This window comes from Pseudorca crassidens, chromosome 1, assembly GCF_039906515.1.
Source record: "Pseudorca crassidens isolate mPseCra1 chromosome 1, mPseCra1.hap1, whole genome shotgun sequence".
Classification (NCBI taxonomy): Eukaryota; Metazoa; Chordata; class Mammalia; order Artiodactyla; family Delphinidae; genus Pseudorca; species Pseudorca crassidens.
In genome coordinates, this window is record NC_090296.1 from 87,797,603 (window position 1) to 87,823,630 (window position 26,028).

Here is a 26,028-nt window from a genome sequence, read left to right on the forward strand (position 1 = left end):
TTCTCCTGTGGTAGGGCTTCATGCCCTCTGCCTAGGACACTCTTTCTCCAGAGAGCTACATGGTAATTCTCACTCTTGCAAGTCTTTGTTCAAATAACACCATTTTGGTGAGGCCTTCCCCGACTTCTCCATCTCTAATGTATTTCTTCCACAGCAGTTATCAGTTTCTAATGTGTTGTGTAACTTCTTTGTTTATTGTAGCCACCCCCATCAACAAGAGCAGGAATGTTTTTCTATTTTTGATTTACTGTATCCCCAGTGCTTAGAACAGTGACTTATGCAAAATAGGTACTCAATAAATATATACTGAATAATCAACATAGGAAGAAATTAAATGTGCCCTCAAGACCTAAAACAGGATTTGGCAACAGTAGTGGGTAGTCTTGGCAGGAGGTAGCTGGACATGACTAAATTAGAGGGAACCTGGAAGTGGAAGGTATGAATAGGGCCTAATAGCGTAAAAAATTGGGAGCTTGTTGGAAGGATGGGGGACAGTGAATGTAATGACATTTTTATCTGTAAAAATTAACATCATGCTACTGTAGAATCAATTTAAGTTTTGGTTCTGATTTTAAAGGAGGCAATGTAATTTGTAGTAGTAAAAAGGAAAGGGAAGGATACTCCATTTGCTGATGATAAATGGACATAGGAAAGAGAAATTTAATTATTAGAGATGGTTAAAACTAACTTGACTATGTCAAAGTGATCATTTCTGATAACTGGCTAGAGAAAGTGGTGCCCACCTTATGGAAGGCATTAAATCCTCAGTAGAAGAATTTCATAGTCTATGCTAGGGTCAGTAGTATTCTATTGTTAGATCTTGACTAGAAGAAAGATGATGGAAAACAAAGTTTTTCCAAAGATGTTTCTCACTATGGCTAGAAAATAAATAAAAGTGGGAAAAGACAATTGATAGATTAGATATCTTCATTTATTTATTCAGTAATAATGTTGAGTACCTTCAGTATTCCAGGGGATACAGGGGTGACCAAAGAAGTAAGTTCTCTGCTCTTATGGAGCTTATATTCTAGTGCAGCTAGATGAGAATAGTCCATGTAGGTGGTTGCCATGAACACAGAATAAGTTAAGGGTCAGATCTGAGAGAAACTGCAGAAGAATTGCCAGGGCTTGGTGATAGCTTTTATTTATTTTATTTATTTCTTTATTTTGGCCATGCCGCACAGGCTTGTGGGATCTTAGTTCCCCAACCCGGGCCCATGGCAGTGAAAGTGCCGAGTCTTAACCACTGGACCACCAGGGAATTCCCCGGACTTGGTGATAGCCTGTGCAGCATATGAAGGCATGTAGTTGTATGCACTAATGGACTGGTGAATAGGATGAGAAGAGGTAAGAGGCAGGAGAACCAAAAGGATGATGTGATGCCACTGAAAGTAATGGGAAAGTTGACAAGGGTGCTAATTTGTGGAGAAACTCTTTCGATTTTTTTACATTTCAAGTTTCAAGTATTAGTGGATGTGCAAATGGAAATGTCTTATGGGCTGGATATGGCAGGTGGGGAGGAGACTCTTGCTCCAGGTCTGCCTTGCTTTCCCTTCCAAATCTGCCTTGATTTCCCTACCTATCTCTCATTCTCTCCTTCCCTTTCATAGTCCTCCATCTGCATCCTCTTATGTGGCTTAAAATTGCTCACTCATTCATCATGCCCTTTGTGGGTCTACTGGAGGCATTGCTCTGTGTCTTTGTCTTTTTATGATCCTAGAGGACTGAGCAGTCACCATCTGAAACATTGGTGGCTTTGGTAGAATGAGAGAATAATGAACTGTGCTCCCTATAATTGCTTATGCCTGGAAGCGATTCCTGTCATTTTGCTCACATTTCATTGCCCCTCCCTTAACCCAATTTCAGAAGAATGGGGAGGAGCAATCCTACAAAGTGCCTGGGATGAGAGCTAGAAATATTTGCCAACATTAATGACTACCAAAGGCCTGAATTATTAATTCATTGTAACATGAACCTGACATAAGATTTCAAATCTTTGAAACTGAAAGTTTGTGAACCTCAAACATACATATTCTTGGGAGAATATATTAAGAAAAAAAAAAGGATTAGAACTGCCGAACAAACTATACTTGTTTTTCAACTTCACCTAGACTGCTGATCCTTTTCTTCTTCCTTTCCAGTATCCCTATTCATTCTTTACTTTCCTCTCTATACAGCTAAGATTCAATGGTCTGTTGTTTTAGTTTCTTGCCATTATTCTTTTACATGTCTATTTCAAGTGCAGGTGGAGAAATTCATACAACCATACTGGTACTTACAGAAATTTATGATCAGCTACCCCAACTGGATTTTCATCAGCACCTTACAGATTACATATATCTAGTCAACACACTCATTCCAACAACTTTCAAACTTCTACCCTCCTCAGACCCTGCCTGCCTTAAACTCTTCTCCTTGAACTCAACAGGTGATCCTGTTTCCTGCTTGACCAAGAATTGAACAGGAAGTACTACCCTACCAAATCTGCAGGCATACCTACATCTCCACCCATATGTCTTTCCTCCTTGTTAGAATAAAGAAGGGTTCATCCTTTCTCCAGGACCAGCCTCTCCACCTGTTCTCGGGGTCCAATCTCCTCTACCTTTTCAAAGACCTCGTCCTATTATTAATCCAGCCTCCCTCTTATATTCAATTCCTTTATCTATACTTGCTCCTCAGCACTTAAAATATACCTGAGTCTTTCTTCCCCTTCCCAATCACATTTCTTGAACAGAGAATTGTCTTTGTCCACATTTGCATTTTTCTCTCCCTATACCTAATTTCTCAGCATCTTTTTACCTAGCACTGTGCTCCTGGCTTCCATCATGCTAGACTCTCCCGTTTTTCTTCTCTCAGTTCTTAGTCTCCCTTACGGGCTTCTCTCCTATTCATCATTAAGTGTTATAGTTCATAGTTTTCTATTTGAGATCCTCTTCTCATTCTACTCTCTTCCTAAGTAATCATAATCATCAGAAAACTTCACTTACGCTGATGTCTCCAAAATGTGTATCCTTTATCCAGACCTCTCTCCTGTTTCTTGTATATTGCTGTATTTCTAGGCCTTCTACACTGTCTTTCACTTAGTAGGTGTTCGATTAATGCTTTCCTTATGACTGGCTGACAGAATGAATGAATAAACAAACTAGTGATTTTTTGTGACTCTTCTTAACAGACCAAAACCAAATACTTTGTATCCTCAGGCCTAGCACATAGTGCATATTCAGTAAATGCATTATAAATGACTTATCAAAAAAAAAAAAGAATGAGTGAATAAAAAACCTTTGTAGTGATTCATTGTAGCCAACTAAGACCAAAGACCTTGCTTATCTTATTCTCTTTAAAAATGTAACTGGGTATAGTTTAAACTAAAACTTGCTTCAAGAGAGACTAATTCTTTGACAGATCAAGTAAAAGTTGCAAGTGTGTTTGGAATGTTGACTGAATTACATGTGTGCAATGTATGAGGAATAAGAAAAAAAGGTTATAGACACCTACTAACTACTGATCTAGTATATGCATGGGGGTCATAAGCACAGACTTTGGTCTGGGACTGCTTGGGAGAATATCCAGAATCTACTGTAGGCATATGATATAGAGCACAGTTTCCTCATCTGTGAAATGGAGAGTCCACCTCAGAGGGTGGTTGTGGGGACTAAATGCAATAATATTTGATTAGCACTTAGCACAAGGCCTGGCACAGAATAAGCATTTAATAGTTATTATTAATGTTATTCCATTTTGATCCAGCTGGTATAGTTGCCAGCCAGAGACATACTATAGATGAGTAATTGCTAAACATGGCTGCTTATCAGAATCACTTTAGCTTTTTAGAAAAAAAGATTCCTGGACTCATCCCCAGACTGCTGAATCGGACTGAAGTGGGGTTGGGGAGGCAAGGATATATATTTCTTAAAGCTCCTCAGGTGATTCTGAGCATCAGCCAGGTTTGGCAATTATATTACAGAAAGTAGTTTTGTTTCCAGAAATCATCTGAGTATGAGATATAATCAGGAAAAATGTTTCTAGTGTGGAGAAAAAGGAGCCAGAAATGACATCTCTAAAAAGCCAATTGTATGTAATCTTTGGGATCAGTGGTCATAGTTGTGCTGATTGCCTGAGAACAGGTCATAATGAAAGTGAAGCATGCACAGCTGAGCCATTTTCAAGGTCCCAGAATGAAAAGAAAAGCAGAGCAAGTGAGCTGGTAACAGCTGCCAAACTTAATTCACAGTAGCCGTGTGGGATGGGGAAAGCATTAAGAGAGCTTCAGAAAAGAGGGGGTAGAAATATAAAGATTAAGTTTTAGGTATTAGAGGAACAAAGATTAGAGAAAAATAAATGAAGTAGCTGAGGGTGATCTCTAAGAAGTGCTATAGGAAAATATCAGGAGAGGATAATTCTTACTGAAAAAAAGAGATAAAGAACACATGCCTCAGAAGAAGAAGGAAAAAAGAGGTTGCAGGAAGGGTCATAAACACATTTTGAGAGATTAACATGGAAAAGGCCAAAGGAAGCATGGATAATCGGCCTGTTATAGATGGACTACAAATCCCGGAGAAACAAGTATTACAGAAGGAGAGAGGGAAAGTGAAGCCTAACTACAGCAGTGAAGTTGATAACAAAGGGAAATAAATGAGGTAGTTCAGCAGTATTGAAGGATAATTAGAATTATATAAATAGGGCTAAAGTACAGCTTCAGGTAGGATAGCATGTAGTACAAAGAATATGGAACACAAGTCTAAGGAGCCATTCAGCAAACACTTATTGGGGGTTTATTGGGGTCAGGCAGTATGCCAGACACTGGACACAGGGATGAACGAGAGACGGTTTCTGTTCTCATGGAATTCTCATTTCTGATGAACCTTGGGGGTAGAAAAGAGACAAAGTGACATTCTGGTTGGAAATAGGGCTGCATGTGATAAAAGAACGTTTTGTTTTTGAAAGGACTGAATATGAGCTTTCCCCAGTAGACTCTGAAGCCAGGCAAGGCATTTTGAGCATTGAGGGGGTTTGGAGGATATATTCGAATCTGGGTTGGAGTCTATCTGACCATAGATGTAAATTAGGCAAAGAGATGGGTCTGTGTTTGTGAATGTATGTGTGTGTGTGTGTCTGTCTAAACACATCTATCTCTCATCCCCAAAGAAATTTAAAAAGAAAACGATTATTTGGTATCTTTCTTGTGTATTGTAAATAAGGATATTATGGGAAAAGTCTGAAAGTAACCAAGAAAGGACCTAAGAAGCGAATGAGAATCCATTTATAAAATAAGGATTAAATAATACTTCTTAGGGTTTATATACTGTTACTTGTCTGGAATATACTTAGAAAGAAAAGAAAGTATAGTCATCCCTCGGTACTGAAGGGATTGGTTCCAGGAGCCCCTGTGCAGAGATGTATGCTCAAGTTCCTTATATAAAATGGTGGGTGCAGAGGACCATCTGTATTTTATAGCATTGCCAGTTCAACAGAGCATATATGTGGTAAAGTGAAATACCTTTTTTCTAATTATGCAGTAGTGAGAACTCAAATTAATTTCTCAGCAGCTCGGAAGTTTTGATAGAGTAATTTAGAACATAAGCAAATTCGTGGTAGAACACAAGGAAATTAAAACTATGAGGAGGAATGATCAGCTTCCTTTTGAAGGTGAGGAGGTGGTGGAAGTTTTAAAAGAAATGAAGGATCTCAGAGGGTTAAACCCAAAGAAGTTAAAGAACTAAAGAGACCTATCTATATGCAGAAATGATTAATGAGAAGCATAAAAGTAGAGAAAGCAAGATTGAAGACATTGAAGAAAACATTAAAAATCAGAAGCCTAGTGGAAGAAGTCTTTAAACAGATCCAAGATGGTAGAAAACATAAGATTAAAGCCAAAATTAAGTCATTGCTTTACATTCTTAGATTTTGCAAAAATACAAGGGAGTGCCATGGTAGGTAAAAACACATTCAGATTGCCTTAAAAGGATAAGATTGAAAGTTAGAGGAATTCTTTGTCAAACTGTTTTAGGAGCTAGATAAGAATTTTGGGGATTGGGTTGTATATGTGGAGAGAAGAGATATCAGATGCCTGTAATATTGCAGTGTCAAAAGGATGAACAGATAATTTAGTAGCAGACATCTAGATTCTAAAACTGAGCAACATAACAAAATTATTCTAGAAGGAAGAGAACTGGGATTAATGATCTACCAGAGATCTATGAGCAAATCTGTGGTGCCTCTGTTCAAAGGCATATGGAAGGTGAGATAACCATAGCACTGACACTAGTATTAATAGGAAGTGAGAGAAATTGGGAACTGGTACCTGATAATACTGAACCCTGAATATAAGATTTTTGTGCAAAGAAAGACTGACAGGAATAATAGAGAACATGAGATGCCAAGGAAACAATATGCCATAAAGTGGGTCTTAGAAGCTAACTGGAAAATCCTTGCATGGCAAAAGAATGAGGTGGGAAATAAATTCATTCTGTTTGGATTAAGAAAGGCTTTTATTTAGACAAGCTGTGATTTTCTCTTTAATACCATGTAAAATATATTGTTCCAGAGCAGCTTTTGAAATGTGAGGACTTTATATACGAGCCATTGGGATCAGCATCTCCATTCTCAATTAAAAAGATTGAAGAGAAAATTAAAGTGATAAGAATAAAGTAGTACTGCTCATAATATCCTTTACTATTTTTGAAGTCTGTAGATTGAATTCCCCCATCTCCGTTAAAAAAATTTTTAAGAGTATAAGGATATAGGAGACTTCCTTGGTGGTCCAGTGGCTAAGACTCCATGCTCCCAATGCAGGGGGCCCGGGTTCAATCCCTGGTTAGGGAACTAGATCCCACATGCATGCCGCAACTAACAGTTCGCATGCCATGACTAAAGATCTCGCAGGCCGCAACTAAGACCTGGCACAGCCAAAATTAATTAATTAATTAATAATTTAAAAAAGAAAAAGAATAGCATCTCTGTAGCTGTTTCAAAAGTAAATTTAAAATAGAGTACAGGAAGCTGGAAGAGCATCATAAAAATGGATAAAAAACAAAGTAATGCAAACTTGTTGAAAACAAAAATAAAGGATGGCTATGTTCTTTGGAGGGGCAAAAAATGTAAAAAGAAATTGGATCATGAAAATACAATAATCCCCCCTTATCCTCGGGGGATGCATACGAAGACCCGCATTTTATACCTGAAACCATGGATAGTACTACACCCTATATATACTATGTTTTTTACATACATACATACATACATACATACCTACGATAAAGTTTAATTTCTAAATAAGGCACAGTAAGAGATTAATAATAATAAAATAGAACAATTATAACAATATACTGTAATCAAAGTGACATGAATGTGGTCTCTCTCAAAATATAATATCTTGTACTTTACTCACCCTTCTTTTGAGGATGTGAGATGATAAAATGCCTGCGTGGTGAGATGAAATGAGATGAATGACGTAGCATTAAACTACTATTGACTTTTTTGCTGATAGGTTAGAAGGAGGATCACTTGCTTTGGGTGATCTTGGATCATCAAGCCATGGCACTGTGAGTCGTTGGGTGTTAGGAGCGGGTGATGTTGATGGTTAGGGATCCCAGGAAGGACGGAGCGTGTCACCCAGATTTCATCACGTTACTCATAACAGCCCGCAATTTAAAACTTATGAATTGTTTATTTCTGGAATTTTCAGACTGCTGGTAACTGAAACCACAGAAAGCAAAACCACGGGTTGGGGTGGGTGGGGGACTACTGTAAAAGAAACGGGAAAGAAAATAGACATAGGCTAATTAGAAGTTATTAGAAAGCAGTTCTTAGTAGTCAGCAGATCACATAGCTGTTGGTATCAGATTTTCCTACTGCCTCTTGCAGCTTTTCATCAGTGATATCACTCCCATGGCTTTAATCGCCATCCGTATGCGAATAACTCTCAAATCATCTATGCCCAAGCTCTAAACCCATATGTCCAACTTCCTACTAAAGATCTCTTGGGTGTGTCACAAGTGCCTCAAATTCAGTAGGTCCAAATCTGAAAAAGAATCATGTCCCCACTTCTCCCTCCCATCCCAAGTCTGTTTCTCCTGTGTTTCCCTATTATGGAGTATTGCAGTCTTACCTTAGTCCCCTTACTCTAGAAATTTAAACATCATCCTTAAAGTTTCTTCTTTTACTCCTCTAATCAATCAGTTAGACTATTCATTGTTCCCCTTTAATATCTCTCACATATATTTATCTCTCTGTTCTCATTCTGTTAGTTTGGACCAGGAATTGGCAAACTTTTTCTATAAAGGGCCAGATAGTAAATACTTTAGGCTTTGCAGTCCATATGATCTTTTTTGCAATCACTGCAGCTCCAAAGCAGCCATAGACAATATGGAAATGAATGGATGGGGCTATTTCCTATAAAACTTTATTTATAGACTCTGACATTTAAATTTCATATAATTCATGAAATATTCTTTTGGCTTTTCTCTCCAACCATTTAAAAATGTAAAAACCATCCTTTGTTTGCCATCCATACAAAAGCAGGCAGCAGGCTAGATTTGGCTCACAGGCATAATTTGCCCACCCCTGGCTTAAAGGAACATTTTCTCTCACTTGAAAAACAACAGTAGTCCCCCATTCTCCTACTCTCTTACCTGGTCTCTCTAGTCTTGTCTCTCTAGTCCACTCATCATACTGAAGCCAGATTGACTTTTTAAAATGCAAATTGGGTTTCATTACATTGTTTGAAGTCCTTTAAAAGTTGACCATAGCCAGTGGAATGTATCCACATTCCTTGGCAAGACGCTTTGTAATGTGGACCTTGCTTATCTTTCTAGACATATTTCTCGTCATTTCCCCCAACTCTCTGTTCCAGCTTAAAACTGCTTAGAACTGCTTGCAGTTTCTCTGATGTGCAGTGTTTTTAACTTCGAAATTTTGACACGTTTCCTTACCCTCTCCCTACTTCCACTGGCTAGCCACTATTCTTCCTGCTGGACTTATTTCAGTTATCATCATCTCCAGAAACCTCCTCTCATTTCCCCAAGGCTGGATTTAAATGCTTTTACTAAGTTCTGCCATCCTGTCTGTAGAATCCAATAATAGCACTTATTTTACTATAATTGCCTGTCTACTTGACTGTGTCTTCTAAATAGTAAACTTGAGTGCCTAGTGTTTATCCATTATTTCATCCCCAGTTTCCTATATGGTGCCCCATAGTACCCTCAGCATTTTTATTTTTATTTTTTGCATTAAAATGTTGATATAATTCAAAGACCATGAAATTTGCCCTTTTTAAAAAAAAGTGTGCAATTCAGAGGTTTTTAGTATACTCACAAAGTTGTGCAGCCATCTCCCTATTTTATTCCAGAACATTTTTATCACCCCAAAAAGAAACCCCACGCCCATTAGGAGGTCACCCTTCATTCCCCCTCCCTTCAGCCCCTGGCAACCACTAATTACTTTTTGTCTCTATGGATTTGCCTAGTCTGGACATTTCATATCAGTGGAAGGGCCCTCCAGTCTTTTTTTTCCCAACCTTCTTCATTATTATAGTTTTCCCTGTATCATGTGCTTTAGCCAAACGGTACTTTGGTGGGGTCTTCATACATGTCTCATGCTTTCTTACCTCTGTACCTTTTCTTATGCCACCTCCTCTATCTGAAATGCTTTTTTCTACTTATTTAGAGTTTTACCTAGCCTTCAATGCCTAATTCGGATAAGACCCCTTCCAAGAAACTTTCCTGATCATATTAGGTAGGAATCATCTCTGAAATCCTACAGTAATTATACTATTTTAGGTGCTACCTTGCCTACTGATTCTTTGAGACTGCTCTCATGTTTTCTAATTGTTTTATACTCTCCCATCCAGTACCTTGGCACAATAAGTTCTTAAAACTTAGTTGAAAATGTCATGGACACTCTGGAAAATAACATGACAGTTTCTTTAAAAACTAAACATAGACTTACCATACAACCCAGCAGTCTCACTCCTGGGCATTTATTCCAGAGAAATAAAAACTAATATTCATGTAAAAATCTGTACACAGTTTTTCATAGCTGCTGTGTTTGTTATAGCCAAAAACTAGAAACCACCAATATGTTCTAAAGTAGTTGAATGCTTAAACAAACTATTGTACATTCGTATCGGAATACTACTCAGCAATAAAAAGGAATGAACTATTGATGTATACAACTATGCATTATGTTGATTGAAAAAAATCTCAAAAGGTCACATACTATATGATTCCATTTATATAATATTCTTGAAATGACAAAATTACGGAGTGGAGAACAAATTAGCGGTTACCAGGGATCAGGTATAGTGGGGAAGGAGGATAGATTTGACTATAAATGATAGCATGAGGGAGATATTTGTGACGATGGAATAGGTCTGTATCTTGATTTTGATGGTGTTTACATGAATCTATACATATGATAAAATGGCATAGAACTATATACATACACATTGTACCAATGTCAGTTTCCTGATTTTGATGTCATATTGTTGTATAAGATGTACCCATTGGGGAAAATTGTGTGAAGGGTATATCGGATTTATCTGTGCTATCTTTGCAATTTCCTATGAACCTATAATTATTTCAAGATGAAAAATTAAAGTTTTTTTCTTTAGAGATTGAAGTGGTATTTAGCATAATCATTTTGCCACTCATGGTGCTGCTTTTCATCAGTATGAATCAGTCTGCACCTTTCAAAATAATGTTACTCTTGAGGTTGACAAGATAACCTGTTTACAGTATTTTAGTTGCATTTTACAATTAGATGAAACCTGTTTAAGCAAGAACTGAGACAAAGTAGTTCTTTGATATCCTGGCTATCCAAGGCCTTGTCTTAATTTTTAAATTAAGTGGTGAGCCTTAAACTGAGTCATATTTTGGTACACTTTAAGTTCCTGGTGCTCTTGTATACTGGCACCTAGAGGACAATGACTGCAGCAATGAGTCCTGTGTAGTATCTGTCATCCTGTGGGATGTTGATAAACAATAATTATTTTTGACTTGACATTAATTGATTCAAACAATTCTTTTCTTAATATAGAGTTGAAAATCTTCTGGTAAGATTTCGAAAAACCATACTATTAACCAATATTCAACTCAAAAACTTTTTCTTCTTTTTTTTTTTACATCTTTACTGGAGTATAATTGCTTTACAATGGTGTGTTAGTTTTTGCTTTATAACAAAGTGAATCAGTTATACATATACATATGTTCCCATATCTCTTCCCTCTTGCATCTCCCTCCCTCTGACCCTCCCTATCCCACCCATCTTGGTGGTCACAAAGCACGGAGCTGATCTCCCTGTGCTATGCGGCTGCTTCCCACTAGCTATCTATTTTACGTTTGGTAGTGTATATATGTCCATGCCACTCTCTCACTTTGTCACAGCTTACCCTTCCCCCTCCCCATATCCTCAAGTCCATTCTCCAGTAGGTCTGTGTCTTTATTCCTGTCTTACCCCTAGGTTCTTCATGACATTGTTTTTCTTAAATTCCATATATATGTGTTAGCATACGGTATTTTTCTTTCCCTTTAGGACTTACTTCACTCTGTATGACAGACTCTAGGTCCATCCACCTCATTACAAATAGCTCAATTCCGTTTCTTTTTATGGCTGAGTAATATTCCATTGTATATATGTGCCACATCTTCTTTATGCATTCATCGGATGATGGACACTTAGGTTGTTTCCATCTCCGGGCTATTGTAAATAGAGCTGCAATGAACATTTTGGTACATGACTCTTTTTGAATTATGGTTTTCTCAGGGTATATGCCCAGTAGTGGGATTGCTGGGTCGTATGGTAGTTCTATTTGTAGTTTTTTAAAAAACCTCCATACTGTTCTCCATAGTGGCTGTACCAATTCACATTCCCACCAGCAGTGCAAGAGTGTTCCCTTTTCTCCACACCCTCTCCAGCATTTATTGTTTCTAGATTTTTTGATGATGGCCATTCTGACTAGTGTGAGATGATATCTCATTGTAATTTTGATTTGCATTTCTCTAATGATTAGTGATGCTGAGCATTCTTTCATGTGTTTGTTGGCAGTCTGTATATCTTCTTTGGAGAAATGTCTATTTAGGTCTGCTGCCCATTTTTGGATTGGGTTATTTGTTTTTTTGTTATTGAGCTGCATGAGGTGCTTGTAAATTTTGGAGATTAATCCTTTGTCAGTTGCTTCATTTGCAAATATTTTCTCCCATTCTGAGAGTTGTCTTTTGGTCTTGTTTATGGTTTCCTTTGTGGTACAAAAGCTTTGAAGTTTCATTAGGTCCCATTTGTTTATTTTTATGTCCATTTCTCTAGGAGGTGGGTCAAAAAGGATCTTGCTGTGATTTATGTCATAGAGTGTTCTGCCTATGTTTTCCTCTAAGAGTTTGATAGTTTCTGGCCTTACATTTAGGTCTTTAATCCATTTTGAGCTTATTTTTGTGTATGGTGTTAGGGAGTCATCTAATCTCATACTTTTACATGTACCTGTCCAGTTTTCCCAGCACCACTTATTGAAGAGGCTGTCCTTTCTCCACTGTACATTCCTGCCTCCTTTATCAAAGATAAGGTGACCATATGTGTGTGGGTTTATCTCTCGGCTTTCTATTCTGTTCCATTGATCTATCTTTCTGTTTTTGTGCCAGTACCATACTGTCTTGATTACTGTAGCTTTGTAGTATAGTCTGAAGTCAGGGAGCCTGATTCCTCCAGCTCCATTTTTCGTTCTAAAGATTGTTTTGGCTCTTCGGGGTCTTTTGTGTTTCCATACAAATTGTGAAATTTTTTGTTCTAGTTCTGTGAAAAATGCCAGTGGTAGTTTGATAGGGATTGCAGTCAATCTGTACATTGCTTTGGGTAGTATAGTCATTTTCACAATGTTGATTCTTCCAATCCAAGAACATGGTATATCTCTCCATCTATTTGTATCATCTTTAATTTCTTTCATCAGTGTCTTATAATTTTCTGCATACAGGTCTTTTGTCTCCTTAGGTAGGTTTATTCCTAGATATTTTATTCTTTTTGTTGCAGTGGTAAATGGGAGTGTTTTCTTGATTTCACTTTCAGATTTTTCATCATTAGTGTATAGGAATGCCAGAGATTTCTGTGCATTAATTTTGTATCCTGCTACTTTACCAAATTCATTGATTAGCTTTAGTAGTTTTCTGGTAGCATCTTTAGGATTCTCTATGTATAGTATCATGTCATCTGCAGACAGTGACAGCTTTACTTCTTCTTTTCCGATTTGGATTCCTTTTATTTCCTTTTTTTCTCTGATTACTGTGGCTAAAACTTCCAAAACTATGTTGAATAAGAGTGGTGAGAGTGGGCAACCTTTTCTTGTTCCTGATCTTAGTGGAAATGGTTTCAGTTTTTCACCATTGAGGACAATGTTGGCTGTGGGTTTGTCATATATGGCCTTTATTCTGTTGAGGAAAGTTCCCTCTATGCCTACTTTCTGAAGGATTTTTATCATAAATCGGTGTTGAATTTTGTTGAAAGCTTTCTCTGCATCTATTGAGATGATCATATGCTTTTTCTCCTTCAGTTTGTTGATATGGTGTATCACATTGATTGATTTGCATATATTGAAGAATCCTTGCATTCCTGGAATAAACCCCACTAGATCACGGTGTATGATCCTTTTAATGTGCTGTTGGATTCTGTTTGCTAGTATTTTGTTGAGGATTTTTGCATCTATGTTCATCAGTGATATTGGCCTGTAGTTTTCTTTCTTTGTGACATCCTTGTCTGGTTTTGGTATCAGGGTGATGGTGGCCTCGTAGAATGAGTTTGGGAGTGTTCCTCCCTCTGCTATATTTTGGAAGAGTTTGAGAAGGATAGGTGTTAGCTCTTCTCTAAATGTTTGATAGAATTTGCCTGTGAAGCCACCTGGTCCTGGGCTTTTGTTTGTTGGAAGATTTTTAATCACAGTTTCAATTTCATTGCCTGTGGTTGGTCTGTTCATACTTTCTATTTCTTCCTGATTCAGTCTTGGCAGGTTGTGCATTTCTAAGAATTTGTCCATTTCTTCCAGGTTGTCCATTTTATTGGCATAGAATTGCTTGTAGTAATCTCTCATGATCTTTTGTATTTCTGCAGTGTCAGTTGTTACTTCTCCTTTTTCATTTCTAATTCTATTGATTTGAGTCTTCTCCCTTTTTTTCTTGATGAGTCTGGCTAATGGTTTATCAATTTTGTTTTACTTCTCAAAGAACCAGCTTTTAGTTTTATTGATCTTTGCTATTGCTTCCTTCATTTCTTTTTCATATATTTCTGATCTGATCTTTATGATTTCTTTCCTTCTGCTAACTTTGGGGGTTTTTTGTTCTTCTTTCTCTAATTGCTTTAGGTGCAAGGTTAGGTTGTTTATTCGAGATGTTTCCTGTTTCTTAAGGTAGGATTGTATTGCTATAAGCTTCCCTCTTAGAACTGCTTTTGCTGCATCCCATAGGTTTTGGGTCGTCATGTCTCCATTGTCATTTGTTTCTAGGTATTTTTTGATTTCCTCTTTGCTTTCTTCAGTGATCACTTCGTTATTAAGTAGTGTATTGTTTAGCCTCCATGTGTTTGTATTTTTTACAGATATTTTCCTGTAATTGATATCTAGTCTCATAGCGTTGTGGTTGGAAAAGATACTTGATATAATTTCAGTTTTCTTAAATTTACCAAGGCTTGATTTGTGACCCAAGATATGATCTATCCTGGAGAATGTTCCATGAGCACTTGAGAAAAATGTGTATTCTGTTGTTTTTGGATGGAATGTCCTATAAATATCAATTAAGTCCATCTTGTTTAATGTATCATTTAAAGCTTGTGTTTCCTTATTTATTTTCATTTTGGATGATCTGTCCATTGGTGAAAGTGTGGTGTTTAAGTCCCCTACTATGAATGTGTTGCTGTCGATTTCCCCTTTATGGCTGTTAGTATTTGCCTTATTTATTGAGGTGCTCCTATGTTGGGTGCATAAATATTTACAATTGTTATATCTTCTTCTTGGATCGATCCCTTGATCATTATGTAGTGTCCTTCTTTGTCTCTTCTAATAGTCTTTATTTTAAAGTCTGTTTTGTCTGATATGAGAATTGCTATTCCAGCTTTCTTTTGGTTTCCATTTGCATGGAATATTCTTTTCTATCCCCTCACTTTCAGTCTGTATGTGTCTCTAGGTCTGAAGTGGGTCTCTTGTAGACAATATATATATGGGTCTTGTTTTTGTACCCGTTCAGCCAGTCTGTGTCTTTTGGTAGGAGCATTTAATCCATTTATATTTAAGGTGATTATCGATATGTATGTTCCTATTCCCATTTTCTTAATTGTTTTGGGTTTGTTATTATAGGTCTTTTCCTTCTCTTGTGTTTCTTGCCTAGAGAAGATCCTTTAGCATTTGTTGTAAAGCTGGTTTGGTGGTGCTGAACTCTCTCAGCTTTTGCTTGTCTGTAAAGGTTTTAATTTCTCCATCAAATCTGAATGAGATCCTTGCTGGGTAGAGTAATCTTGGATGTAGGTTTTTCTCCTTCATCACTTTAAATATGTCCTGCCAGTCCCTTCTGGCTTGCAGAGTTTCTGCTGAAGGATCAGCTGTTAATCTTATGGGAATTCCCTTGTGTGTTATTTGTTGTTTTTCCCTTGCTGCTTTTAATATGTTTTCTTTGTATTTAATTCTTGACAGTTTGATTAATATGTGTCTTGGCGTGTTTTTCCTTGGATTTATCCTGTATGGGACTCTCTGTGCTTCCTGGACTTGATTAACTATTTCCTTTCCCATATTAGGGAAGTTTTCAACTATAATCCCTTCAAATATTTTCTCAGACCCTTTCTTTTTCTCTTCTTCTTCTGGAACCCCTATAATTCAAATGTTGGTGCGTGTAATGTTGTCCCAGAGGTCTCTGAGACTGTCCTCAGTTCTTTTCATTCTTTTTTCTTTATTCTGCTCTGCAGTAGTTATTTCCACTATTTTATCTTCCAGGTCACTTATCCGTTCTTCTGCCTCAGTTATTCTGCTGTTGATCCCTTCTAGAGTATTTTTAATTTCATTTATTGTGTTGTTCATCATTGCTTGTTTCATCTTTAGTTCTTGTAAGTCCTTATTAAATGTTTCTTGCATTTTCTCTATTCTATTTCCAAGATTTTGGATCATCTTTACTATCATTATTCTGAATTCTTTTTCAGGTAGACTGCCTATTTCCTCTTCATTTGTTAGGTCTGATGGGTTTTTATCTTGCTCCTTCATCTGCTGTGTTTTTCTGTCTTCTCATTTTGCTTATCTTACTGTGTTTGGGGTCTCCTTTTTGCAGGCTGCAGGTTCGTAGTTCCCGTTGTTTTTGGTGTCTGTCCCCAGTGGCTAAAGTTGGTTCAGTGGGTTGTGTAGGCTTCCTGGTGGAGGGGACTAGTGCCTGTGTTCTGGTGAATGAGGCTGGATCTTGTCTTTCTGGTGGGCAGGTCCACGTCTGGTAGTGTGTTTTGGGGTTTCTGTGGACTTATTATGATCTTAGGCAGCCTCTTTGCTAATGGATGGTGTTGTGTTCCTGTCTTGCTAGTTGTTTGGCATAAGATGTCCAGCACTGTAGCTTGCTGGTCGTTGAGTGAAGCTGGGTGTTGGTGTTGAGATGGAGATCGCTGGGAGATTTTCACCGTTTGATATTATGTGGAGCTGGAGGTCTCTTATGGACCAGTGTCCTGAAGTTGGCTCTCCCACCTCAGAGGCACAGCACTGACTCCTGGCTGCAGCACCAAGAGCCTTTCATTCACACAGCTTTGATGATAAAGGCACTCTTCTTCACTGTTGTTCAAGTTCTAGGTAGAGATTTCAGACTGCCTTTACCCTAAAAAGAGCTGGAGAAGCATTGGTGGTTCTTCTCCAAAGGAAGGTACCCTCTGAATGTTTGGGAGATGAAGAAAGGAAGATGTTTGTTCTTTTTCCTATGGTCTTATCCTCCAAATCACCTTTGGAATCAAACTTAAAAACTTTTGAAAATTGTTATACTATATATTAAGTAAAATGAATATTCTTGTGCAAATTTAAAATGAGTATTACAAAATCAGAACTTATTTCTAATTCTTTTTGGAAAGTGGTGTGGTATGCATAACTTAAGGATTTTTCTTTTGTACTTATGATCAAGCTCAAAGTGAATATGAGAGAACAAAAGTAAATATGAGCAAAACTACATATTCTTTAGTAAAATGAAAATGATTTTTTTTTCAGGTTAAACTGCAGAACAACATATCATATCAGATGGCAGACATACATCATTTAAAGGGTAAGAAACTTAATTACAGATTAAAGATAAAGGTCACTAAATGTCTAAAATCCTGAAGAATTAAGAAATCCTCAAGTTAAACAGCTAAATGAAATAGAATTTTTGAACAAAGCTCCTCTGATGGCAAAACATTTATCCTTTTGTCTTAAGATATAATGAAAAATTTTTAATGTTGCTTTATATATAATAAGTGCAAGTTAATATTTGAGGTCTGCATTTTAATCTTGTGCTGTAGACAGAGTTCATGCAATGAAATGTTAGAAGAATCCTCAAGGAAAATTGAGGTGTAACTTCGGAGACTGTCAGATTTCTAGGGAAAAGATTAGGGATGATTCCTCTGTACTGTGTCCAGTCTGCTAAAATAATCCACTCAGATCTAGTGATGCGTTGGAAAGATCCTCCAAACTTAATGTTTTAGATACCCCAGGATCAAAGAAACCTTCAACAAAAACTGGGAAGAAACCTGGAGACGGATTTGATAGATAGGTAGGTAGGTAGATAGATAGATAGAAAGAAAGTAAGAAGACAGATTTTTTTTCACTTAGATGAAGTGATAGGAGATGACTAAAGCTCTTATGAAAAATAATAGGTGAAGAGAACAAGCTCTGTCATCTGCTTACATTACTTCACACTGTCACTGGCCTTTGGAGCTTGGGGTCTGAGGACTATCCCGCTTCTCCCTCATATCTTTTGATTACAACCCTATATATTTTAAAACTTTGCATGCAGTGACTCTGAGTTTATATATGTGGGTAATACTTGCTCTCTAATTTCATAACTATATCTTTATAACCATTTTAAACCTGTTTAGATAGAATTAGGTAATATATACATATATTTTTCAAATTTATTTATATTTATTTATTGGCTGTGTTAGGTCTTTGTTGCTGCATGTGGGCTTTCTCTAGTTGCCATGAGCTGGGGCTACTCTTCATTGCAGTGTGTGGGCTTCTCATTGCAGTGGCTTCTCTTGTTGTGGAGCACGGGCTCTAGGCACGTGGACTTCAGTAGTTGCAGCACACAGGCTCAGTAGTTACAGCATGCGGGCCCTAGAGTTCACGGGCTTCAGTAGTTGGGGCGCACGAGATCAGTAGTTTTGGCTTGCGGGCTCTAGAGCACAGGCTCAGTAGTTGTGGCTCACGGGCTTAGTTGCTTCGCGGCATGTGGGATCTTCCCAGACCAAGGATCGAACCTGTGCCCCCTGCATTGGCAGGCAGCTTCTTAACCACTGCACCACCAGGGAAATCCCAGGTAATATATTTTCAAACATCCTCTTGAAGAAGTCAACCTAAGTTGACTTTGTAATTTATGTAAGTTTTGCTTCTCACCTAGCAAATCCATTAGGAAATATCATTTGTATGTTATAATCCAGACATAGGAATTATTAATTTTTTACTATCTATGATTTAGAACAGCTTTGATTTTCTGTTAAAAATTTACTTTCTGGTTGGCCACAATAATTGTTGTTGCATTTGTGTCCATATTCTACTCTTTTTGACTCACAGGAGTGCACAGGATGACACAGAAGATGGCACACTGTCAGTGCTGCTTCCAGCTTGCAATTTTTACAAATGATTTTGCTTGTCATCAAAGTATATTTCTTATTAAATAGTAATAGATCAGTTGAAAAGCAAGTCCTATGGGTTTTGCTAGTACATGTCAGAGAAAATGACAGCCTATGTTACTGAGTAAAAATCTTTATTTTGCTGTATGTGTTGAAGTAGATCTTGAGATGTTTTGAAATTTTGATGATAATCTTTAGCAGAGAAAAAAGCTTTGATTTGAACTCATACCATGCAACTTTTGGTTTTAGTGCAGTTACTGAAGCTTGGATGCTTGAGATTGAATTTCATTAATGTGACTTTTGCACCCTGGGAACTCTTTCTGCTGAAACAAACTTCTTGACAAGTTGACAGTAAAATCCGTATTTGACTATTTTCATTGACATTAATGTCGGATATAATGGAATTAATACACATCAAGATCCTAAAAAAAATCTTTTAATATTTTCTTGGAAATAAGAGGATTAGGGTTGGTTTTTAATGCCTGAGAAAGTAAATTAACATTCTACTATACACTGATTTATTTTGAATAGCTTACCTTATTTTTATTCCTATTACTGAAAGAAAATTTGCAATAAAAAATTTCCAGAAGTAAATTTTTTTTTTTGGCTTTAAAAGATCATCCTAGAAGTTAAATTGAGAGATTATGGCCATATCTTTCTATAGCATACCCTGATATTACTGTCAGAGCTAGACTACCCTGCACAATCAACCTTGGACCTGATCTCATATTAAGTTACTCTGGGGACTTTCCTGGTGTTGCAGTGGTTAAGAGTCCCCCTGCCAATTCAGGGGACACAGGTTTGATCCCTGGTCCGGGAAGATCCCACATGCTGCGGAGTAACTAAGCCCATGCACCACAACTACTGAGCCTGTGCTCTAGAGCCCACGAGCCACAACTCCTGAGCCCACGTGCCACAACTACTGAAGCCTGCAAGCCTAGTGCCTGTGCTTCGCAACAAGAGAAGCTACCACAATGAGAAGCCTGTGCACTGCAACGAAGAATAGCCCCCCCCACTTGCGACAACTAGAGAAAGCCCACGTGCAGCAATGAAGACCCAACGCAGCCAAAAATTAAAAAAAAAAAAAAGTTACTCTGAGCATCCTGCTGTGGTGACCTAGAGCAACCACACTAGACACAGAGTATCTTTGGGTTTAAAATGAAGAAAACACATGGCAATCAGTTGAAAGTAAAATTGTGATATAGGAAAATTTTGTCTTTAGTTTTGCTTTCTGATCTGTTTACTCCCCTTGCCCCCATTTTTTTGGCCACGCCACGCGGCTTGCAGGATCTCAATTTCCCAACCAGGGATTGAACCCTGGCCACTGCAGTGAAAGCACCGAATCCTAACCACTATACCACTAGAGAACTCTACTTGTCCCCTTTCAAGTCTTTATTTTGGCCCACTCAAAGCATCAATCTGCTGCATGCTTTATAATCCTTTCCGTGTATTCAAATAGGTTAGAATCTGATATTTTACATGGACTGGAACTAACTCATACTGATGTTCTATTTTTCTGTCAATTGAATTTTAAGCCTTTTATCTGCATTTAAAAATGAAAACTTTATTTCCTGATAAAGGTATTTCAAATATTGTTAGTGAGAAACTTTGTGGGGAGGCAGAGAAGCCATCCCAAATCTTAACATCATACTAAGCCTCAGGTTCATTCTGAAGGTAAACTTAGCTGCTTCAGTTAGTTTACTGTGTAGGAAAAAGAAGCCTGAATTAGTCCTGACCACCAGTTGAGGTCCATTCCCTAGTAGCTACTAGGTAGTGCTGATTTGATTTTTCTTTTTTTAATTGTAGTAACTTTCAATTCTAAAATATTTCCTTCTTGAGTACAGTTTCAGGGAACTGGCTAACACTGTCTGTAAACTACAAGGCTTTTTGTCACTGCCTCCTGCTGGGATCTCATTGTTTCTGTAGACTCAACATCCATAGCTGAGGCCAGAGTTCTGCTACCTCTAGCCCTCTATTTCTTAGTAAATGGGACCAGGGATCAGGTAACAAGCTGAATATGTTATTCAGGGATACCTGACCTCAGATTTGTTACTTTTATCTAGGGTGGGAGTAATGTGAAAAACTACAGAAATCAACCGTGTTTATATATTGGAGAATTAATAGAGTAAGAAGAGAAATTTAAAATGTGACTTGACTAAACTCATAGACACAGAGAGTAGAATGGTGGCTACTATTCTACTGGGAGGTGGCTGGGAGGTGTGTGGGGAAAATGAGATGTTGGTCAAAGGGTACAAACTGTTATAAGATGAATAAGTTTTGGTGATCTATATACAGAATGGTGATTATAGTTAACAACACTGTATTATATACTTGAAAGTTGCTAAGACAGTAGATCTTAAATGTTCTCACCACAAAAAAAGTGGTAATTATGTGAGATGGTGGACATGTTGGCTAATGCTGTGATGGTAATCATTTCACAATACGTGAGTGAATCAAATCAACATGTTGTACACCTTGAACTTACACAATGTTATATCTCAATTAAAGTAAAAATAATAGGGCTTCCCTGGTGGCGCAGTGGTTAAGAATCCGCCTGCCAATGCAGGGGACATGGGTTTGAGCCCTGGTCTGGGAAGATCCCACATGCCGCAGAGCAATTAAGCCCATGCACCACAACTACTGAGCCTGTGCTCTAGGGCCCGTGTGCCACAACTACTGAGCCCACATGCCACAGCTACTGAAGCTCATGTGCCTAGAGCCCATGCTCCGCAACAAGAGACGCCACCGCAGTGAGAAGCCCGTGCACCGCAACAAAGAGTAGCTCCCACTCGCCACAACTAGAGAAAGACCATGCGCAGCAACGAAGACCCAACACAGCCGTAAATAAATAAATAAATAAATTTAAAAAAATAAATTTTAAAAATAATAATAAAAATGTGGCTTGAATAGGCAAGCATATTTACTACCTATAAGCACTTTATGTAAATCATTTACTTTTCATATTTGATTATTAATACTACACAATAGCTGTTATTATGCATATTATTAAACTTTATATACTTCAACAAATGTTCATGTGACTTTAACATTTTTACTTTTTGTCATCACCATAGTTATGATTCCACAATAAAATTTAGAAAGTAGAGAAAAAAATATGCTCAGAATCCCACCACTAAGTGTAATTAATCACTGGTAGCATTTTGATGTATTTTTATTCTCATCTGTTTTACATGGATATATTTTATATTATAAATATATGTTTATATCTGCTTTTTAAAAACTTACATCACAAGCATTTTTTGAGTGCCTTTAAAGTGACAAGATTATTTCTGTAAGCCCTCTATGAAAAGTAGATGTTATGTTATAGTTATAATATTGTACATTATGGTTAGATATTATACTTTAATCTTAATAAGTCATTATTGCTTATACAGAATAGACCTCTGTTCCCATTTATAAAAATTAAAACTTTCTTTACTACTTTTGCTTAACTTCTAAGGCTGTTGGCTAATTTTTTAATCCTCTATCCAAGAAACTGACATTTCTCTTTTCTGGCTGAATTTCTTTTATTTGTAGGGTTAGATAAAGAGGGAGTGACTAGAAAATGTGGGGCCAGTGATGATGGATTAAAGGTTCCCAAAGGGGATCTGGTCCAGCTTTTAATTTACTATCCAGTTTGAAATTTCATGTTATTCATTACAGCTAAAACTTTTATCTGTAGTCTGGAGGTTATAAGCTTTGAAAATGGAATTTTGGTATATGTGGACCTTAAACCTCAGTAGCAGAACTAGAAATGAGATCTAAAATGATTGGTACCTAATTTGGGAATCAAGTATGATTTAGAATGAATTGAATTCTGTATCCATATCCAATACACCTAAAAAATATGATTTTTTCTCTACTTTTATAAAGCAGTAAAGTTTAGAGAGATAGTTCTTTTTGTACTATTTCTACAACTTAGCGTATTGTCTACCTAATGTGAAAAGATGTATATATTTTTAATATTTCTGATTTATGTGAAACCACTGAGGCTATCTTGTTTTATTGCCCATGCATGTGTGTGAAAGGCAATTAAATGTGGTACTAATTATATAAATTTAACTTCCTGTATATAATTTTTGAAAATCCCATACCTTCTCAATGGGAAGCAGTAAAGTAAACTTCATTCCTTTGATTTTTACCTTCTGTGGATAGAGCAACTCGCTGAGCTTCGTCAGGAGTTTCTTCGACAAGAAGACCAGCTCCAGGACTATAGGAAGAACAGTACTTACCTCGTGAAGAGGTTAGAATATGAGAGGTAAGATGCTACGTGCAACAAATATTTATGAATCTTGAATATTTGTCCAACTTTCAATTCATTTCTTCCTTTCTGGCTTTTGTTTTTCTTCTCTTCTTTCATTTTACTAGGTCTTTTAAGTTCCTTTTCTGTTATCTTTCTATGCCTCTTTGAAATCACTCTTTTATTTTGATATGTTGAACAACATGAAAGTATCTCTTACAAGGCATGTTGAATCTACCCATGTAGTAGAGTTCGTTGTGAGACAGAAAATCTTTCAAGGTCTGAGTTTTATTGAATGAGATGTGGCAAAGACTGAAAGAAGATTCTGTGGTTCTTTTTGAGGGTCAGTCCAGAAGATAAAGCTGGCAGTGGAAGATATCCCCAGAATAGCTGAGGGACTAAGCACCAGCTGCTTCTCCTGTTCTGCACTTCAGTCCCTTTGCTTATGCCTCTGCACTGTTGGTGATGAGGTTGGGAAACCTCTTAGGGGCCTTTCTAGAATTACTCTTTAAAAAGGTTTATTGTGTATTAAATCAGTTCTACAGTTAAAGGTATTTTTGGGTCTACACACCAAAAATTAGAAAGATTCACTGTATTTTAAACTGTTTATCCATTTCTGACTTCTTACTCTTGTAGGTTATCAATATGCATCTACTTACATATATGTATTTTAATCTAATAGTATTCAGTAATTTTACATATATCTTTAGGATTAAAGAAATATTATTCCAGCATGTTAGTGTACCAAAGCTTGTTTAATCTCTCCCAACTGCTGGACCATTGTAGGAGTTTTCCTTTTCTCACTGTTATGACTATCAACTATAAAAATCTTTGTGCAAAAAGCATTTTCTCCCTCTTACGTTATTTCACTGGTTATATTCTCAAATATAGAACTTCTGAGGTGGAATGTTTTATTGATCTTGTTGCTCTTATCACATATATGAAAGATTGCTTTGTAAAATGACTATACTAATTTATAATGTAAATGTTTCCCTGTAGCCCCACCAACATTGGCTTTTATATTTCTAACTTAATTTTGCTAGCATAGTAATAAGATAGTACTATATATACATATAAGAAGTTTAATTTGCATTTTAAATGGTGGAAGATAACATTTTTCTGTGTATGTATTCTTTGTTTCTTTTTGCATGAATGATCTATTTGTATTCTTCGACTACTCGTCCAGTGGAAATTCACAATCTTTATGTGTTTTGTTCCTTTACATTTTCTCTTGCTGGTTGCATTCTGTCTTCTTTATTAGTTTCTTCCATTGTTGCTCTTCTTATGGTTTAGGCTTTTATTATTGCGTTGAAAGTACTAACTATTTGATGAATCATCTGCTGCCACTCCTTATCAACTCTTATAATTCTAGCTTTTCTTATCTATTACTATATATTGGTCTTACAGTTTTCTCTTCTACAGTGTTTTTCTCTTCTATGATTGAAGTTGACTTTGACAGTTGTTTCTTTATAAATGCAATTTATAAAAATAAATTTTCATCTTTCTAATTTCTGTTTTTTAATTAGTTTTATCATTATTTTTATCCTCTGTTAAAGGTTCAAATATTATAAGAATTTTGACTGTGAGCTATTTTTATGTCTGCTCGTTGTCCTTCCCTACCCACTCCCCTGCTAACTGAATGCTTTATCCTTATAAATGTATGTTTTCGACTTCTAGACATCTTTGAGAATCAATCCAAAATAATAGTCTAAAAGAATGACTTGTAATTTAGTTTTCAGTGTGGACAACAGATCAAGGAATTAAGAGCACAGCATGAAGAAAACATTAAAAAGTTAGCAGACCAGTTTTTGCAGGAACAAAAGGTAAATTTTAAAAATACTTAAAATATGTTCTTGTTATAAATCTTAAAATTTAGAAGTTAAAATTTGTATTTTTGTTATAAAACATTATATTTTTAAGTATTTTAGCCTGCCTAACTCTAAAAGTGACTTGCAGTGGCTTTACTGCTGAGTAAATTAGACATTTACAAAAGTATAACCTCAACTCTTAAAACTAATTTTGAGCTAAATATCTTTTATCTGACTTTTAAAAATAATTTTTGCTATTTATGTCTTAGATTGTAAAGTGGATGATCATTTTACTTGAAAATCAACTATTTGCTATTTTATGCTTTTGAGAAATAGAAAAAAATTGAGAAAATTTTTCCTTAATTATCAGTCTTTGTTATTCTGAATTCCTTTCTTAAAACACAGAAATGAAACACTAGCCACTATTTTGATTCATATTTTGGGGGTGGCAAATTCTTTTAGTTCATACAATTCCAGTTGATATATATTATGAAAGTCCTGCTAGAAATGGAGGGAATTTGTCTGAAGTTTACTAGTCATTAGGACATTCATTTTTTTATACACTATAATCTAATCTGACTAGCTGTGGTTTGTATAAAGTCTTGTGATTTAGAGTTAAGAGAGATTGAATAGTGAAAAGTATTTTTCTTGGTCTTTGGCAGCATCTCATCTAAAGGACTAGAAGCTAAGGAAACCAGGTTTTCATTCTTTGCTCTTTCACTATTTTGCAGCATGATATTGAGGGCATCATTCTTTTTAATCTATAAAGTGGAATGGCTGCTGCCTATCTGCAGTCTTCCTTGAAGAGACATGGGGATAGATTGCTGGAAGATGGCAGGCCTGAGTGAGCTACCTAGGTGGCATTGAGGGCAGCCAGAAGGTATTATTGAGACACTGGATGGTTAGAGGAGCATAGCAGAACATGGAAGGAAGGGGACAAGAGGCTTGCTGTTGCAGTTGTGTTATTACAAGCCCAGTATATAAATAATGGGATGAATTTGCTCTCTTCTCTTCTCCCAAGAAGCACGTATATAAGCTTTTTCCTTTTTCCTGCCAAGTGTAGTTCTCCCTTTCTGCTCTTCTATATTAGGCTATTTTTACATTATTAATTAGCTAATATCTACTCCAGTTCTTCTTTGCACTTATCCTGCCCTAAATGGAGCAAGGTGGGGA

General features: G+C 36.7%; 1 protein-coding gene across 2 annotated transcripts in view; it reads left to right on the top strand.

Moving 5' to 3' along the window:
- GOLM2 (golgi membrane protein 2) overlaps positions 1-26,028 on the top strand; it is a 110,888-nt gene that overhangs the window by 26,968 nt on the left and 57,892 nt on the right. For both annotated transcript variants that reach the window (XM_067745496.1, XM_067745500.1), the window contains exons 2-4: positions 17,189-17,243; positions 22,963-23,065; positions 24,780-24,870. In XM_067745496.1, the coding sequence (XP_067601597.1) occupies positions 17,189-17,243; positions 22,963-23,065; positions 24,780-24,870 (249 nt within the window). The remainder of the gene's footprint in view (positions 1-17,188; positions 17,244-22,962; positions 23,066-24,779; positions 24,871-26,028) is intronic.